General features: G+C 40.7%; 1 protein-coding gene across 1 annotated transcript in view; it reads right to left on the reverse strand.

Annotated features, from left to right (window-relative positions):
- LOC140238206 (tetratricopeptide repeat protein 21B-like) overlaps nt 1-14,985 on the reverse strand; it is a 32,753-nt gene extending 17,768 nt beyond the window's left edge. The window contains exons 1-18 of the mRNA XM_072318143.1: nt 14,959-14,985; nt 14,033-14,162; nt 12,847-12,957; nt 11,879-11,943; nt 11,372-11,476; nt 10,749-10,837; nt 9,542-9,736; nt 9,011-9,095; nt 8,294-8,392; nt 7,382-7,574; nt 6,594-6,691; nt 5,313-5,513; nt 4,292-4,507; nt 3,395-3,466; nt 2,395-2,515; nt 1,520-1,623; nt 596-750; nt 11-94 (exon numbers count right to left, since the gene is read on the reverse strand). Of these exons, the coding sequence (XP_072174244.1) occupies nt 11-94; nt 596-750; nt 1,520-1,623; nt 2,395-2,515; nt 3,395-3,466; nt 4,292-4,507; nt 5,313-5,513; nt 6,594-6,691; nt 7,382-7,574; nt 8,294-8,392; nt 9,011-9,095; nt 9,542-9,736; nt 10,749-10,837; nt 11,372-11,476; nt 11,879-11,943; nt 12,847-12,957; nt 14,033-14,162; nt 14,959-14,985 (2,150 nt within the window). The remainder of the gene's footprint in view (nt 1-10; nt 95-595; nt 751-1,519; nt 1,624-2,394; nt 2,516-3,394; nt 3,467-4,291; nt 4,508-5,312; nt 5,514-6,593; nt 6,692-7,381; nt 7,575-8,293; nt 8,393-9,010; nt 9,096-9,541; nt 9,737-10,748; nt 10,838-11,371; nt 11,477-11,878; nt 11,944-12,846; nt 12,958-14,032; nt 14,163-14,958) is intronic.
- Between the last annotated feature and the right edge of the window lie 4,025 nt (nt 14,986-19,010).

Here is a 19,010-nt window from a genome sequence, read left to right on the forward strand (position 1 = left end):
ACAGACTGACCTGTAGCAGCTGGCATAGAGTCGCTTGTCCTTCCGGTGATTCAAGTAGATCTCTGCCATCTTTTCTCTAGCTTTCACAAAGTAGCTGTAGAGCAATAAACAACAACAAGTAGTCAATGAGTTGACTGATGATTTACCACAGAGAATTTATTTGACACCATGAAAATGTGAACATTCACTGAAACATCTGGGCATACACATATACACTATTGTAAACACGATTGTAAATAGTTCATAATTTGGCACATAATGTGCCAATTGGGTAAAAAGAAATTGAGTAAAGAGACTAATAGAGGCTGGCAAAGTTTAGTTGCACGATAATGGCCATACAACTGGTATGTCACTGCAAAGTCTCTGAGCTTTTGCTGTTCCTCAGGACACATTTTACTGATGATGATGATCCACAGCATTTGTGTATAGTGCCAGATATCTGTTATAGAAACATTCAAAAGCGATTAATGGGCATGGGCAGTTAATTCAATCAGACTACCCATGTTATCAAGGCTTTAAACAAACAGTTAAAAAAAAATAATTTAACTGACACTGACAAGCGACCAACTTTGTTGAGACCCCATCCCCCACTGACCTCTGCTCAGGGGTGATGTTTCTCAGCATGCCCAGGGCCTGCTCCACATCTCCCCGGGCCAGGGAGAGGTCGGCGTTGGCGATGGTGATGCGGATCTCCTCTGGGGTGCCCCCGAATTCGTTGATGGCGTCTTGCATGACTTTCGCTGCTTCATGCTATTAGGAAAAAGAAGGGGAATCAAAATAAAGAGAAATTAAGCATAATGTATTTCTTTAACTCACGACACTGGGTTTATAAGGAAGTAGTGATGCACACTGCATCAGGATGCGGTAACTTCCCGCTCTCCTTTTCTTAGAAAAAAAAATGTTGGAAATATGTGCCTCACTTGTCAAACATGGCAAACCACCACACAAAGGCCTCTTATAAATTGTACCATCTGACTGCTTTTCACAACTTGACATGACATGTGAGAAACCGATGCAGCAAACATACAGATCCTAGCAGCGACTCATGCCAGGATTCTCATGCCAGGATTTTTCTGTATTAGTTTCAGTTCTACACAGTGCAGAACTTAACTGCTGACATAACATCCCCGACGGTATTAAAGGCTGCAAGACTTCTCTGCTACCACCTTGCAGATAACATAGTGTTCTCGGTGTCGAAGTAAGCAATGTTCAGGATTCCTACAGTAGCTGTACAAGCTGAAGCCAGGTCAAAGCAATAGACTGGATATGCTTGGTATGTCTACATTACTTTGAAGTCAAATCACATATTAATAATTACCTTGCACATATTAGAACACCACAGTTGAAGAAATCTTGCTTTTCTGCCAGATTATATACACATACATTTCTTTTTTTCTGATACGGGTCAAGATACAGAATATCAATTTTCCTTTTGAAACCTTGCAGACTGTAGAAATTTCCAATCCAGATATGACAAATCGTGAAAATGGAGACTGCCGCTGCATCCATCTAGACTCACCTGAGCTCCTGTCTCCCGGTATGCCTCAGCTAGCTCCAGGAAGACCGACACACGGTCAGTTGTTGAGATGGGTCCGCCCTTCATTCGTCTGGATGCAGACACAGCTGTCATATCACAGAAACGAAGGAGAAGAAGAGTTGAACATTTTTGAGGGCTACTAAGTTTTATGGCTTGCTTATAAGAATGTATTGCACGAAAGTATTAGTAGTTCATGCTGTCGCACGATCACTTTCCCCACAATGGTCAACTTTCGTTTTCTTCATTGTAATCTCACAAAGGTACTTCTGCGTATAAGGAAGTATTGGGCACAATGCTCAAAATCCATTTAAAGTGCAACTCTCTGTTGTGCCCCATATCCACACATCATCTGAAATACACTCCTATGTTGTCCCTGCAGTGACAAGGCCTCGTACCTCAAAAATGATGAATTTTTAGGACAGGAGAAAAGCTTCTTCATTTTTGCGACATTTTTGCGAAATAATATCAATGGGAAATAATGCAGAAGCACTGTTTAGGATTATATTATTAATGACTATAATGTTTTAAAACTTAAATCAGTACTGTATTTGATTCTAAAAATTGAGTTAGGAGATTTTTTTAATATACAACATATGTCAATTGAGATAAAAGTGCTTGTCACCCCAGGGGGGTGTTTCATAAAGCTGTTCGTAAAGTTACGAACAACTTACGAGCGACTGGTGATCAGTTGTGATGTGCTATACTTATCAGAATTTCCATAATTCAGCACAAGAACAGATCACCAGTCGCTCGTAAGTCATTCGTAACTTTACGAACAGGTATATGAAACAGGGCCCAGGGATAACATCCTCATGTTCTCACACACACACAAGAAGGCCCCACATCCTTATCCTCACCTCTCTTCTTCACCCCAGGGAGGGCCATGGCCGCCTGCAGCGTCTTGCAGCACTCCTCCATCTCCCCCATCTTCTTCTGGGTGCGGGCCTTGATCAGGTGGTACAGTGGCATCTCGCGCACCTAGAAACCGTTCGGTACAAATGGGAGAGCATCAATGAGAAGGCATGGGTAGGGCGGCAAATGCCTTCCCGGACTATCATATCACAGGAGCGCAGTGCAAATCATTCCTTGCTAAGGTTGCATCTCTAACATTGGGTGGTTTCAGTACAAATCTAACAGCATCAATGAGAAAGAATGGATAGAGTGGCCAATGCCTATCTGGACTATCATATCACAGCAACGAGGTGAAAATTACACCCTGCCGAGGCTCAGTTTATCATTTACTCATCTATATATCCTGCATTCATAGATACAAAACTTCCTGTGCAAACGTGTTTGACACAAACACATATGACACAATGAGAAATTGTGTCCTTTTTCTACCAAATGTCTTTTGATGTTTTACTCCCCTAATAATTTCTTTAACCTTGGCTAGCAAATTGTGATGTGTTAGTGCCCCGTCTGTGTTTTATTCTGAGCTAACTAGAGCTAATGAATATTCTTTAAACATTGCAACCTTTCTTATCAGCCATACATGGAACTTGTGTGGCCTAACTAGTTTGGAAATGCACAGCACTGCATCCACAATGAATACTCATCAAGGAGCCACTGGCTTGTGGTTTATCTGATTGCAACAGGCAGTGACAATTATTTCTCAAACAATTTCTGCCTTTGTTTATTGCTTGTGATCACACCTCACAACTTGCCACTGCAAACCCTAGCCCCTTAAGCTTGCTTCATGGTAGTGCCAGACAGGTCCACACTGCAAAATCCCTGGCACAAAATGGGCATGCAAACACAGAGCAGGCTGAAAGACTCTATTGGTGGGACTAAGAGAGCCACTACCCATACACTTGCCCTTGGTGCAAACTGAGTGAGCGCTACTGAACGGAAACTCACCTCAAAGTTGTAGCTGAGGCCGACCTCAAGAGACTGAGAGGATTGCTGGTAGTTCCCTTGATGCATGTAGATCTGGAAAGCAACAAGAACAGGATTTATAAAATCTTTATTCATTGGAAAACAAGGCAAAATATATTAAATACATGGTACAGATTTGTAGGTGGTACATCATATAAAAGTGTAGCTGCTTCAAAAAAACATTCATTGTTGGCAACCTTTCATTTACTTGAAAAATTCCATTACAAAGAGAATGCTATTCTTGAGTAAACACTAAGTCTCATCGTAAGATGTCAACAAGGAACACAGACAATCAAGTCATAGTTTTGATATCCATCTACCTAACCATCAAACTATGCCTCCATAGACCTATCTACCCATCTATCTATTTATCTATCTATGTATCCATTTTCTCTCAATTCATGTATTAACTTGATCTAGCTGTCTTTACATACACATAAGTGGACACACAGACAGAAAAAGGACGAATGTTATGATAATCACACCTATTTGTTTGTTTCATCGAGTTCTGTATTTCACTTCTGTAGACCACAAACTTACATTACAAATTTAAAAAGAACAAGCACACAAGTACAAACATGGAAAAACTTGTAGAAATAATACATTCAGCCACAGGTAAATTGGGTACAGTCATGTAGGCAAGTAAACAAGGGCTCCGTTTTATGAAGAGTTATCACTGATTATATAGTTGATTTCTATAATAAGTCTACGGCAGCCTGTGTGTTAAGGAAATTTATAATCGATTATACCTTTTGATAAAACGGGGCCAAGGAATGATAATGATAATTTAATATTGAAAAGAGAAGAAACCTGCTTAGTTTTTCAACGGAGAAATGAAACCAAAAACTCCATTGCTCCATTCAGCACTGGGGGACTAACCTGTGCCATGAGTAGATGGGCATCGGAGTACTCTGGGTTACGGTCCAGGCAGTGCTGGAGACTGGCCTGGGCCTGTTCCACCTGGCCTAGGAGGAACTTGACCCTGGCCTGCAGGTAGTAGCCCTCCAGTAGGCCTGGCACCGCCTTGCACACGGGGTCCAACACGGCGTTGCAGCGGGCGAGAGCAGGATCGGCCGGCTGGCCTGGAGACTGGGGCTGCATGTAGCAAGAGTGTCACATGTTTGATCATTACCACAGTGGCTTTTTGTCACACTACACACTACTGTAAAACCAAATATTTGCACGAGTATGAAACTTTCACAAATTTTTGCAAAGAGCCAAGATTCATAAAAGTAAATGCGATTGAAAAGTTTTGTCTACACAATGCAATGAATGTCAGTGGCGATTTGTTAAAGTTTCATGCTCCCCAAAATGCGGTCCACTCCAATTCACAGAAGTTTTATGTCATGAATATTTCTGGTTTTACCGTAATTTAGTAACTGCTCACTGGAACACTTAGTTTGTTCAACCAGCTTGCTAAAAGCAATTACGACATTCATTGCATTTGGACAGTACAACGTTATACCTGCTTTTATTCTCGAAAGGGAATGGTCAGCAAGAAATTATTAAAAGCAATCTCTATCATTTTATTTAGTATTTATAAATTATGAACAGTGTCAAGATTGCCAATTACTTTTTTCCCCTTTGTGCTGCTACAAATGGATAAATAATATATGAAATGTTCCATGTCATCTTTTTTTTTTTTAAACTAGTCAACAACTTCAGAATTACTCAGATGATTCAGTAATTATTCAACATTTACATATAATCCAAAGATTTTGAGTAGATCAGAATTCCACTTTACTGCTTATTGCTTTAAAGCACTAAAGATATGCTACGTACACGTATGTGTGAATTTGCTTTCATACAAAAGTCAATTTATCTCATCCAATTTCAGGAAGAGCCAAATAAAATGGTGAAAAAAAAAATCATTCATTTCAGAAATGTAAATTAGACTTACTTCTGTAGGGGCAAAGAGGAGGTACTCCTTAACCATCTCCACCAGGAAATCTGGGTTCATCTGAGTGAAGTAGTCGCTACCCAGGGGAAGCCCCTTCAGGGACTGGAAGTGGACGGTGCTGGCCTCGTTCAAGAGTCCCAGCGATGTCTCGGCGGACTTGTTGCGCTTCCTGGACAGGAGGGCGCGCAGAAACAGGATGTCCTGGGGCAGAGAGTTGGGAGACGAGAGTGGTTTTACCTCCAGAGTTTCAAAACATTTGGATCATGCAGAATTTAACAAAAGCCAATGTCTCATCCTTTGTTCTGTATGTGAAAAGTCACTCCATGTTTTGAGTTGATTTTGACAACACGGCAGAATCTAACAAACAGAATGGCTGAAGTTTCACTGATTTTAGACATCTAACAAGAAACTTACAGAGTTATAACCCTTATCATGTATTAGCTTAAAAGTGAGATCAGAAGAAACAAACATGTCAAATGAGATCAGATGACAATGTCTTTGAAAGTTTCTCACTCATTTGTTATATCTTCACTACAATTTCTTCCTATAACTTCAAACAAAAAATGGATCATAGCCTTTGCATCAAATTTTTGCAGAGTTGCAATTTAGTAATTGAGACTTCTAAAGGAAGACGACTGTAGTCTCTGAATCATTACTTAAAAAAAAAAGATTTTGACAAATCATTTTTCACATATACCAATGGGAGCTTTGTGCATTTAAGACAAGATCACCTCACTTTATTTGCATACATGGTAGTAACGAATACCATTGGCTGGAGTTCTAAAATTCCTAACTCTCTTTCATCATGTTGTTTTCAAATGAAATTTCTATTGTTCTGTGTGCTTGACTTTACTTAATCTATTGAAGTCATTGAGTGACATTTCACTTTCATTCCCAGCCAGACACCGGAGTTTTATCGCAAAATGAGCTAAATCCATTCTTGTTAAAGTTGAGATATTTGTGATTAAAGTTGCTAAAAAGCAAAGAAAATAATAAGAAAATACAGGATATTCAGGATATTCTTAATCATAACTTCTAGAATATTTCCTGTTATGTTACAAGTGAGGTATTACTGGAAAGGTTTAATTTTGCCCTATCTGATAATCGACTTACTTTGAAATGTTTAAAAATGGCGCTTAGCCCATTTTGCAATAGAACTCTTCACTTGGTAAACACATTCATTTACAGTCTCCCAGCTTTCCTTCTCAAACTCTGGGGTGACTGGCCTGAGAATGTGGGTCACCTTCATGGGCTGGACAAGTAGAGTTCAGGGCTACTCACCGAGGACTTGCCGATGCTCTCCTGGATCTCCCCTAGAAAGTCCAGCTGCTGCTCGGCGTCGTCCAGCTGACCGTCGTGCAGCTGGTACCGGATGATGCCTGGTGGTCAAGTTCAAAAGGGGAAATAAGGATGGTGAGGATATAATTGATGTGAGGGAAGATGAGCAATAAGATATCTGAGGACTGTTTTCTATGTCATTATTCCTTCTTCACAAGAATCTATTTTACCAAGCTGGTACAATGACTGGAGATGATCTCGTGGGAACAAAGATAATATTGCAGGGCCTGAGTATTCTTTCTGCAATCAAGTTTTTTGAATAAAAGAAGGCACAATGACTAGTGTGCAGGTATGGTTGGACAAGAAAATCACTTCAAACATTTTCTGAATGTGTCACCCTTTGGGAACTAAAGGCTGAATACATACAGAGGGCATATCTCCTAATTTCTTTGACTTCAAAAGCAAAAAAAAAAAATGTTTACCAGGTAATTAATTTATAAAAGAAGTGTTCCGCACCATAAAAGCTTGATTCATAAAACAGGTAGCATGATCGGCCAGGAACGCATCTTACTTCATGACATACTACATCTTGTAATTGAAAATAAAAGTAACCAGAGGCAAGAAAGATCATGGTGGTTGTTGTTTTTTTTTTTTTTTTTTATTCTCCAGGTACAGAAGGTCTGAATAGAAAAACAGCAAAGTCAGGGAATGTCAGGAAGAAATGGCAGCCATGTGCCAGGTCTGCCATCAAACTGTGTCAAGTTGAATCCACCAACGAAATGAGGCATCACCTGTGAGGGCCACAACGCTGGTCTCGTCCAGTTTCATGGCTGTCCTGCAGGCCTTGACCGCATCCCGGTTCTTCCCCTGCATCATCTGCTGGTAGCCGCTCTCGTTGTAGAAGTCGGCGTCGTTGCCGTCCAGCGCTATCGCCCTCTCCACCATCGTCATGGTCTGGAGGAGGATCTGAGGGCTTCTGGAACACTGGATGGGGGACAAAAGCAGAATTTGTGGTGTCTTTTAGTGACATCATCAGCTTTTTTTTTTTTAATTACTTAACACAAAGCGATCTAAACCTTAATTTTGAAGAGCATCGTATTGGAGGAACTTTGGGGGATCAATTGAGCATGGATAACTAGATTTAGCTCCTCCTTCTAATCTTTTGTTCTTTAGGATAAGCTGCCTCCTTCTAGCCTAAAGACTATTGCATTTCAACCTGGACTATGAGAGAAGTATGTTTCCTTCTGTGTATAGGGTATAGCCCTCATACACGCAGGACCAATGGCTCAAGAGTCCTCCAGCTCCAAAAGACATGGCAACAAGGGTAAAATGTCTTGCCAAAGGGGAATACTACTGGGCTTGGATGCCAACTTCTTTACACGTGCATGGAAAACCATGGTCTTATCTGCATAGTCTTAACCGCTCAGCAATAACAGCTCCTCCAAACATAGCTATTCCAAGAAATATGTGCTATTGCAATCATCTTGTGATTTAGTATCTGTGTTACAGCAATTATCATTTCCAGAGAAGGCCATTGAAAGGGTCACTGTGAATTGCTTTCATATTGGTTTTGATTAATCTAGTTTGAAGATCAGTTGCCCTTTATGATGACCTGATAGACAGCACAATATCAATGATGCTTGGGAGTGTGTAATGTTACTGCTGCTTGGGAGATATCAAGAAAGGATAATCAGTCCACTCACCACGCGTGCAAACGTCTTGGCAAAGTGGCAGTAGATGTGGGCATTCTTTGGCTCAAATCTGTCAATGACTTGGATGAGCTCTCCAATCTTGGCTGCAGCCTGTAGGTACACAATGCAGAGATGGTCAAGCAAACCAAACAACCACAAAGTCGTCGGTATATACAATCACACAAGTTTCACTCTTTGTGCGCTGCACTTAGTGATCTCTGCTCATTCTGATAGTGTGCTTTTAAAAAGAAAGCATTTTACGAAGACATATACCAGTGTATGAACCACTGGATGACTGATGTTACAAAGCAGAGTAGGGAGGTGTGATGCCTTAATCTGCAGTTCTCTCAGAGTTCAAATGGGTGTACAGTCTGAATCTTTGTACCAAGTTTAGCAGGTCTAGAGGTCCACACTCCGTAATCAACTCTGCAAGTCTACAAGTTCAGAATCTGTATTCCGTTCAAGTGGTTTTGATGGGTTTGTAGTTTTCAGCAAGATCAAAAGGTCCAGAGGTTCAGAGTTTGTATTTGGTTCAAACAGTTTACAGGATGACAATCTAATGCACAATCTGTACTTGGGTCAGTAAGTTTAAAATTTCAGTTTCCACTTGGTTTAGTAAGTCTATAGGGTCTTGGCCTGTACTCGGATTGAAAGTTCCACAGGTTGGCAGATCGCTATTGGCTGAAAAGGCCTAATGGTTTTCATTTATGCAGCAAGAGGGTGAAATACCTCTGAATAATTGCCCTCTTTGCACAGCAGCTGTAACACCTGCAGTCTTATGGCTTCAATGCAGTTTGGCTCCTGGACAATGGCTCTGAAATGAAGGACATTGGACATGCATTAGTCAATGTTTGATACACATTTTTCCATTGTTTGGTGCAATGAAAAAGAGGAGAAGTATCATCAGCTTGATTTGCATGTGTCAATAGAATTAATGCAAGTATCTTTTATCTGGGGTCAGTAAAACAAATTCTAACAAATAAGCTAACGGTAAGAAAAAAAAATGGTCTTTTTCACAAATAATAATCTGTTCTACATCATCATAAAATCATGCAGCTTTCAGTCCGATTTCTTCAATTTCAACTTAACAGAAGCTAGCTCTCATTAAAAGAAACGGTTAACAAAATAATTAGAATGATCTGTAGGTGATAGCTACAGTTGTGAACTGAGATGAACAAGTTTAAGACTTGTAAATGAATATGAAAACCTTCATTTGATTTGAACTCGAGTTCAACAGTGCAGGCTTGATGAGTCCAGTACCTTTGAGCTAATTCAACAGTCTGCTCCCAGTCCTGCAGAGCCAGCTGCAGTCTCATCTTCTCGATGAGGGCTGGCATGAAGCCTGGGTAAGAGACTACCGCCTGGTTGACAAGCTCCAAAGCACCGCTGTAGTTGTGCCTCATGCCCATGTAGCGTGCCTTGCCCAGGAGGGCGCTGATGGCCTTGGGGGTAGCACTGCAATGTGAGTGCATGCACATGTGTGAAAATGGGAGATGCGAAAGGGGTACTGTATACGTCGAATATGTCATGAGGTTTTTATTTTCACAAATTTCGCAAGCCAGGTGCTCTTCACAAATTTAAAAACAGGCAGAAATATTAAGTCTGATCCTGACATGGATGTGACGTGCACGCATACAATATTTTATCCATTCTGTGTTGTGCTCCACAATCGCGAATTTAAACCACTCACGAAATTGTCAGAAAGTCCCTATTCGCGAAAAAATCGACTTGCTAAATATATGGCGTACACAGTAGATGATCAGGGAAACTTATGCCCGCAGAAGAAAGAGATAACTGAAGTGAGGAGGATGGGTATTACATCCAAGTCAATAAACACCAACCAATACATGCATATCTTTTCATAAATCTACCTCTATTATCTGAATACTCAGATCCACAAGAAGCATCTCACATATGAATTTCAAAACATACATTTCTAAGTCATAAACTGTCATATACATATACAAAAAAAAAAAAACGACACAATGTCACAATGCCAAATTTCAGTCACATTAAAATCTTCCAAATGATTTTCATTCCCTTTTAGTCCTTTAATACCCTCCATTTACAGACACCACTTACTTTCTGCTCTGCATAATTGTTTTCTTTCTGTTTTTTTTTATAATTATTACCAAATGACAAAAGTGCTGATTAAGATACTGGGGAGCACTACAGTATTTGCATGACAGTTAGGGAAATGTTATGGAAAATGGGAAAGGGAAAGGGAAATGTTAGGGAAATGGAAATGTGGGAAATGTTTTTCTTTTTGTGGTAAAGATACCCAATGATATACAGTTCTCTTTCTATGTCTATTTTGGACTCTTTGCCATTTCCATCCACTAAAACATACATTACTAACTTTCAACAGTCATCTAAACTGGATGTATAGCAGATTAACCCCACCCCCCCCCCCCCACACACACACACACACACATACAAAACTTATGTTGGAATGCTATGAGGCTACCTGAGGACTTCTTCAAAGAATTTGCCGGCCTTCTTCAGGTAGTTGTCTCTGCCTGACGTCAGGTCGATCCAGCCCCGGAGAGTTGAGCCCTGGATAATCATACCAATGACATTCCCAAGAGTTTGGTAGGCACAATGTATCAAAAACAATCAGAATGAAAGAAAACGGCCTTCATCTGCCCAGAAAGATGCCATCCATGGAAGAAAGTGCAAAAGATGGGCTCAAACAATTGCCATAAAACAGACAGACGTGTTGTGAAGACTGACAAATTAAAAGAAATGGCCAATTCATTGATTGGTACGAGTCTCTAAAATGGCAATCGATGGACATCCCTGTTTAACTGTAAAAAACAAAACAAACAAACAAAAGAACCAAATGCGATAACTTGACTCGAATACTACTTGAATTTTGTTGAAACTTTTGTGGATATGATGTCACACATTCCAAATTTTCTTCTTAGACCTATGCTTATCCTCAGTCTGCTCGAGTAATATCAAGGATACAAAGATTCCATCAATTTGAGTCACTCTGATCCATCCTGTGAGCAATGATTACCTTCAGCAAATTATACAAGCATTGGTGATGGGATAATCATGTCAGTCATGTGTCACAATCATACTCACATCAAGTGATGATCCTCCAGCCATTTTGATGGACCTGTCGACATACTCTCTGGCCTTGTCATGACGACCAGTGTGCCACAGGAAGAGGGCAGCAAAATACACAGCCTGTTCACGAAAGATATTCAAAACACAAGAAAGTACAATTTATTGTGTAGTCAAGTAGGATGGTTCATTAATATACATTATCCTGGGGAAACTTAATTTGCTTTGCCATGGATACAGCAATATCTTGTTTAGTGCTTTAGACGTTTCACAGAGTATATTCAACAGTACTTCGAGTCATAGATTTTCAATATCACATCAAATCTGTCACTCAACACACTCACTGTGCTGCTTTTGTGTTCATTACTTAAAAAAAAAAAAAATACTGCCATACATAAAGTAATTTTCTTCCAAGTGTACTGTGTACACACTTGCTGACTGAAAGCAGACACCTGGGTGCTGAATGCGACATGATTATAGTTCTTATCACATGTAAGATATGTACTGAGTGACGGTGCAACTTACCTTGTCGCTGGCTCTCTTTCTGTCGTCTTTCATCTTGGCATCTAATTCTTGAACTGCCTCTTTATCTGCCATTGTAAAAAAAAGGGGGAGGGGGATACCCTAGTTAAATTACAATGAAATAGTAGAGTCAGGCTTTAAAATTTGGTTTTGGTTGAAGGAACTTCAACAAAGTTTTTGAGAAGTTTGATATACAAACTACACTTAAGGGGTTTAGCATGTAAGAAATGGGTCACTAGGCATATAGGTATGCACAATCATGCTGACATACACGTTGTACTAGGGAATAATAAATCAGTCATGGCAATTGCAAAATCAGAAGCTGCAGAGTATAAAACAAGCATTGCCCTTCCCTTATTCCACACACACACACAAAACAAACATACAAATAAACAAACTCTAAGTGTACATCTAGAATGTAGGCACATCCCTGACAACATATAATGAAAAACGATGCTGGTGGCATTCCAAATGACGTGAGAGTAGCTCTCAACCTTTCATCATCAATTTTCTTTTATCACAAATCAGGCATGCTTTCTAAAAAAAAAAGAAAAAAAAAGAAAAAGAAACATCAATCAGGCATGTCTAAGGTATCAGACAACTGTCAGATAAGATTATGATGGGTTTTTCTTACGTTCTGAGATTAATTGTGTTACGTATAGTACAGCATTTTGTTTTTGTTTGTATTTCATTTGCTCTGATAAGTTATTGTATTTGAATACTGTATGGTTGTATTATGTACTGTTCGTGCTGGTTATGTAAGAGCGCCATGAGCATCATTCTTGATGGACTTCAGCACATTATAAGAGGCCACTATTATTATTATTATTATTATTATCATTATTATCATTATTATTATTATTATCATCATCATCATCATCATCATCATCATCATCATCATCATCATCATCATCATCATTATTATTATTATTATTATCATTATCATTATTAAAGTACGCATGATAACTCACCAACATTCTTGCTTTTCTTGTGTGCATAGATAAGAGCCATTGTGGAGCACAGGATCACATCCGGCTTGTCACGTATAGACTCCAACTCCCGCATTCCTTCACTGAGACGGTCTATAGGAAAAATCAAACAGTGATTGCTTGAATGTATCATGCATTTGTTATCTACCACATGTGCAGATCAGAGTATTGAGATCATTTACAGCTCACTGGCTAGCTGTATACCGGACCATCAAATTCCGAATGTATTTTTTTTTCTTCTCGTGGGCTAACAATAGCTGAGAGGCTGTTAACTGCATATGATTAGCTCCTGACTCATGTTCCTTTGTCAAATATAGTATATATCGCAATGTGCAAGAATTTATAATCCACAAAATCATCTTGATTTCAAATTTTCAGAAATTTATGAGTGTACAATATGTGACATGACCACAAACAACTCCACAAGCTCTCTTCCATACAAGTGCAATCTGTCATTAGTCTGTAGTGTTAGTACTGTAGCATGGCCGACATGAATATTTCAGTCCCTTTTATCATCAACAGCACCTGTCAATGTCATGGTAAAAGCTCACATATTGTTCAACAAAAATAAACAAATTACTCAAGGAATTTATCTTGACAACAAGGCCCATTTGTATCATGGTATTTTTCCCCCCTGAGGATATGCTACAGTGACTTGCAATGGAGGGCAACTGCCATAAAAAAGAAATAGTGTTAGGCTGCGTTCACATAGAAGTATTCGGTATTCGGTATTCGGTATTCGCTATTCGCTATTCAGGCCCCGAATACATCATCACCCGCACCGTCAACTCACCATCCCATGCAGAGAGGATTTCTTCCTCCTACATCCTAGCAAATCTTATTAACAATTTCTAAACTGCATCAGAATGTCAGTCTACATGCTTATTTTTGCTAAAGGGCAAATCCAGACCAAAATTGTCATTATTTCATAAACGAGAGACGGTATACGCTGCAAGAAAATAGAACAAGTTCGATTCCCACTTTACTATACTTTTCGCAGCTATTCGGTACTTTCGAATAGTGCCCTCCTATGTGAACCGGTGTGAGGAAATCCTATCGTTCGATTCAAGCTATTCGCGTGCCCTCGAAAAAACGAGCCCGAATACCCGAATAGTATACTTCTATGTGAACGCAGCCTAACTGTAACTGTAACACTCTAGTCACTGACCTTCCAAGATGAGACCATACCCCTTGAAGAAGAGGAGTACAGGATCGCTGCCATACTTCTTGATGGCCTCAAGGGCTACACGCTGTACATGGCGGTAGAGCTTCTCCTGACAGTAAAAGTTGATGGCCGCCTGACATTTGCCGAGAGAGCAAGAACAAGAAATTAGACAATGGCACTGTACAGTGTGCAAAAAGTGACAAGAAACTCTTGCGGTTTCGCTTTCAATGGCTGAGGTATTGATGTTTGTGTTTTAATCAACAAGCAGGCTCCATTCCAATGTCCTTATATAAGAATTTCATTCTACCTGAAAGCTAGCACAAAGCATGTACCACTGCTAAAAATGAAATTTACACAGTGTATAAGCTTCATACATGCATACCATACACCCCGCGTTCACATTGGTCCCTGCGACGCGTGGACAGCCACAAGAGATCTTATCTTTTTTACGACTGACCGTTCACATTGGTATCTCATCTGTCCCCGAGCTGTGGGGGCATTTTGGGGCTTGGAGCGAGCTCTGCCACTTGAATCCAGGCATAGCGCATGCGTACATTTGATGACCACAGCTGGACGCCATCAATTGCGCCCCAAGGTCACTCTCCCCTCAAATCTTGTCCCCGTACCCGACCTGCTTCGCGGGGACGAGGGGACAAGTCCCAGCGAGCGTTCACATTATGGTTTTTGAGGAGAAAGTCCCACAGCTCGGAACTTTCCCCACGTCGCGGGGACCAATGTGAACGCGGGGACTATTTCTTTTGGAAAATATCAGTGTGGAGTACCTTTGTTGTGATGTTTAGTAATGCTGACTTCTTCATTCAGACTTCAGCAGTAAAAAGACAGCTAGCTGCAAGATCTTCAATTAAAGCACATGTAATCCACACTATTGGAACTTTCAATTAATCAAATTTAGCATCTTCTGTACTCACCAAAGTTGAGACGTCTGAATCAGCCATTATCAAGATGACTCTTGCTTCCCTGTCCTTCAAATTAAAGTGATGACCCAGCCATCAGTCACCTTCTGGCAAATGCAGATTTCAAGAGAAATACTTCATGATGACAGGAGTCTACAAAACTTCAAAAGACAAGTTTAATAGTTAGACAAATCCCCAAATCATCACGATACTGTAAAAGTGGATATTTTCGCGCGATTAATTTTTCGCGCTAGGCCAGGTCAGAAGAGTTTCGCGTGTTTTTAATTCCGCGGAATCAAGACATCACGCACAGGAACGTATGGCAAGCAAAAATATTCGCGTGTTTTTATTTTCGCGCTAGTTTCTGGTTGCGCGAAATGCGCGAAAATTTCAACACCGCGAAAATTTCCACTTTTACAGTATCTGAGTATCATCAGTATCTTTTCTTTCACAGTAATTTAACATTATTATTAATTTATTTCCTTTCATTTGATAGTTTTATGACTTTACACTAGGCCCTAGATGCAGTGTACTCTACTTGCTTTACTTTTGCCTTTGTTTTTTTTTGTGTGTGCTTTAATGTTATCAGGATCTAGATTCTTCTAGCTAGTGACTAGCTAAGTCCTATTCCTTACCGTACTAAAAATCAATGTGCAATGATTGTGGCAAGTTGAAGAAGTTGCAGTTATTGAGAAGTGCATGTATGTGTGTGTGTGTGTCTGTCTGTCTGTCTGTATATGTGGGTGGTCTTGTGCGATCTAGGAGCTGAATTTCTAATCAAACTTTATTGAACTTGAAATATTATCGTTTTGTACATTGATTTTCTGTTCCCAGTTACATGAAACTTAAATTAAAGGAGTTGTTGCATAATATTAGACCACTAACTTCAGTTTCAGAATGTGCAGGCAGCATACATGTATGCCGTGATCGCTCACAAAGAGCAAGTTGTTTTGAGCAACGACATGAAAACTGATGTCTGATATTTTGTTTTTCTTTTGCGTTTTTGAGGATACCATCACACTCTGAGCTTGCGATAAGCGAAAAATCTCGCAGCAGAATGGCGTGATTTTCAAATTTATAGCGCTTTTTCGGCGACCCTAATTCTTAACACGGGACCTAATTCACACACGCTTTGGAAAAGTTGCGCCGATTCTGTGTTTTTGATGGCAAAATTTGGGATTTTAGATGGATCTTTGGAGGCGACTCAGCTCAGGCACTTTTCTGTGGTGAACGAGTGTGCAAGTAGGTGCTATGTGAAACGATGTGATATGCGTGTGTCATGACAGCAGAATCCAGAACTTGCTGACTTGTGATAAGTGAGAAGTGTCTGGATTTTGGAGGCCGGCTGAAAAAAATAGTTGCCAGCTGGGGGTGGGGGGGGGGGGGGTACTCAAGCAAACTAACGTTAGAGTTGTAATTCTAGATGGTTACTAGCACTGCACTAGCACTGCACTGCTTGCTTGCTGCTGCGAATATGCGGCTCAATTCATCCATGACCGACGCAGCTCTAAAACTTTTAAGGTTGTTAGCGCCATTAGCTCTGCTCTGCTTTGTGAAGCTGTGCCCCAGTACCTAACTATACACAGCCCAGTCGCTGTACATGGTACGTCGCGACAGGGCTGTACGCGCGCGACCACCAACCACTAGGAGAGCGACGTAATCGTATTACGATAGCTTTGAATTTTGATACTTAACATAATTTTTGTCACCTCAAACTCAACGAGTATACTTTTCAATATTTACTCTACATCTGATGCTATCAGTATTCAAATGTACGCAATGAAACTTACCGAAATTGATCATCATATCCAGCATGTCCACACGGTACACAATCTTTCACGCCAGGCATAACTATACACAGCCCAGTCGCTGTACTTGGTACGTCGCGACGTACCGACGGTCAGGAATTGCGCCAGAAAGTGTCATTTATTTGTTCCACGGACTTATCGCAAGTGGTCTCCATGGACCCAGTGTGGCGAAAAATTCTTCTGTAATAGAAACATGCATTTAACGTGAGTAAAGTATTCTGTTTAAAGGAGAAAAGTATACAATTTCCTAAGTTTTGTAGTTGTGTTGAGGTTCCTCACTTTGAGGCTGCATGCCGCGCTCGTCAGACGCTGTTTTCGCATAGCGTAACAGCGTCTGGTCGGGCTACCCAGTACCTAACTGCGACCAGCCCCAACGTGCAGCGTTGGGGCTGCGCCGTTTTCGCATTCAGATCTTAATGTTGTACAAAACGGGTGCCGTTGCGGCGCTATATTTCCTTAATTTTTCAACAAAAACTACTAGGAATACTTACATGGGTCGATTAAACCTAAATGATTCAAATCGGCGACTTTTTGATGCGTTTCGTTGCTTATGATGCAGAAAATGTTGTCTTATAAGGCGAATTATCTTCAGCTCAGCGATGCTTACTAACGTTGCATGCTAGCCTTTGGCAAGGCCCTCTCGCTGTAACGGACGAGCGAACGGACGAGCGAAGCGAGTCGCGCTACCTTACTCGGCTGGGCTCTCTACACCACGCAGCGAGAGGGCCTTGACAAAAGGCTACGTATTACTCGCTACATGCGCAGATGCTTACTAATGGATATACACGTTCAAAATGGTAGCACGGCTCTCCCACTAGGGCAGGCCGCTTACTCCTAAAAAATGTGGAAAATTTTGCAGTTTCCGGATAAATTGGTGAAAAGAACCAAGGCAATGGGGTAATGTGTATTTCATTTTTTATTGTCACTGTGTTTATAATAGAAATTTACCCATAATTTATTCGTGAAGTCGCCGTATGTGGTAATAGGGAGTTGTTCGTGGTTTTCACTTTAGCGAAACTGCGAGGTAGCCGCCAGGACCCCGCCGCATAGCGGCGCGGTCTCCGGGGCTACCCAGTACCCAGACCTGTGCCGTGCAGGCGGTGGTTGGTTGGACTCGATCGCCGCTGCGCCGCGACTTCACACCAGGCAACGCAGCCGCAGCTAGCAGCCCGCCTAGCCGCAGGTGTAGCGAAAGACGCTGCTGCGCTGTGCTGCATGTGTGGCTTTATCTCATACAGGAGGACACATACATACACCATTTGATGGCATGGCAAATAACATTATAATCAACATATGACTTTACTCAAATATTACTCGAATATTACGATTCAGAAAGTATCACGTGAAAGGGAGAAACTCTTGTAAATCAAAACTTTGAAAAGATTTTTCGAACGGTACCCACCCTGATCACTTGGCTGACTTGCTCACTCAACTTGGAATTTTGTGATGATAAATATGACCTTTGACCTTTCTTTGATATTATTCTTTCTTATTATGTTGTTTTAAGTATAATAAAACAAATGTTCAAATTAATGCTATGATAAATATTATTTAACTCTGTGAATGAATTTATTTGAACGCACTTATTGATGACTAAATTGTAAATAGAATATTTGATGAAGATAATGTGTCACAGTACTGAAAAGCCAGTGCATTCCTCCTGGGCCAGCGTTGTGAAGGTAAACTACGTATTAGTTACGGTCCAAAATGACATAATATTTCATTTCTTGAGTAGTTGCAATACAGACGATTAAATTCTAGCTGTAGGTATTTTATCTCTTTGTAGTTTTATTAGTACATGTGTTTCAAACTTGATACTATAATGCTGCTGCTGGGCCAAATACAGTGCAGTGTCGTGTAGGGCCTAGTACTGTAGGGTATCTATGCACATACCGGCCGCGGTCTGTATCTGCTGGTCGTCGGGGATGTTCCGCGGAGCTAGCGGAGACTGCGTCTGGCTTCACGGATCGGATCCCGTCTCTAACGTTAACTGCTAAGCTCCGGAAGAGAGTGATAACGTCAAAAAAAAATAAATAAATAAAATGAAATAAATAAATGAAAAAAAAAATAAATAAAAGACTCCTTCGTCTACGAATTGACCAGCCCGGCCCTACTGTAGCTGCTGTGCTTCGCACAGCGTCTGCATGGTCATCCATGCATGACCATGTCCATGGTCGGTCGGACTACGTCGTTGGTACGTACGAACGAATATGGCCAAATTGAGTTTTGGAGAGGCCATCCAAATTCTGGGGAACTATC

The sequence above is a fragment of the Diadema setosum genome, chromosome 14, assembly GCF_964275005.1.
Source record: "Diadema setosum chromosome 14, eeDiaSeto1, whole genome shotgun sequence".
Lineage (NCBI taxonomy): Eukaryota > Metazoa > Echinodermata > Echinoidea > Diadematoida > Diadematidae > Diadema > Diadema setosum.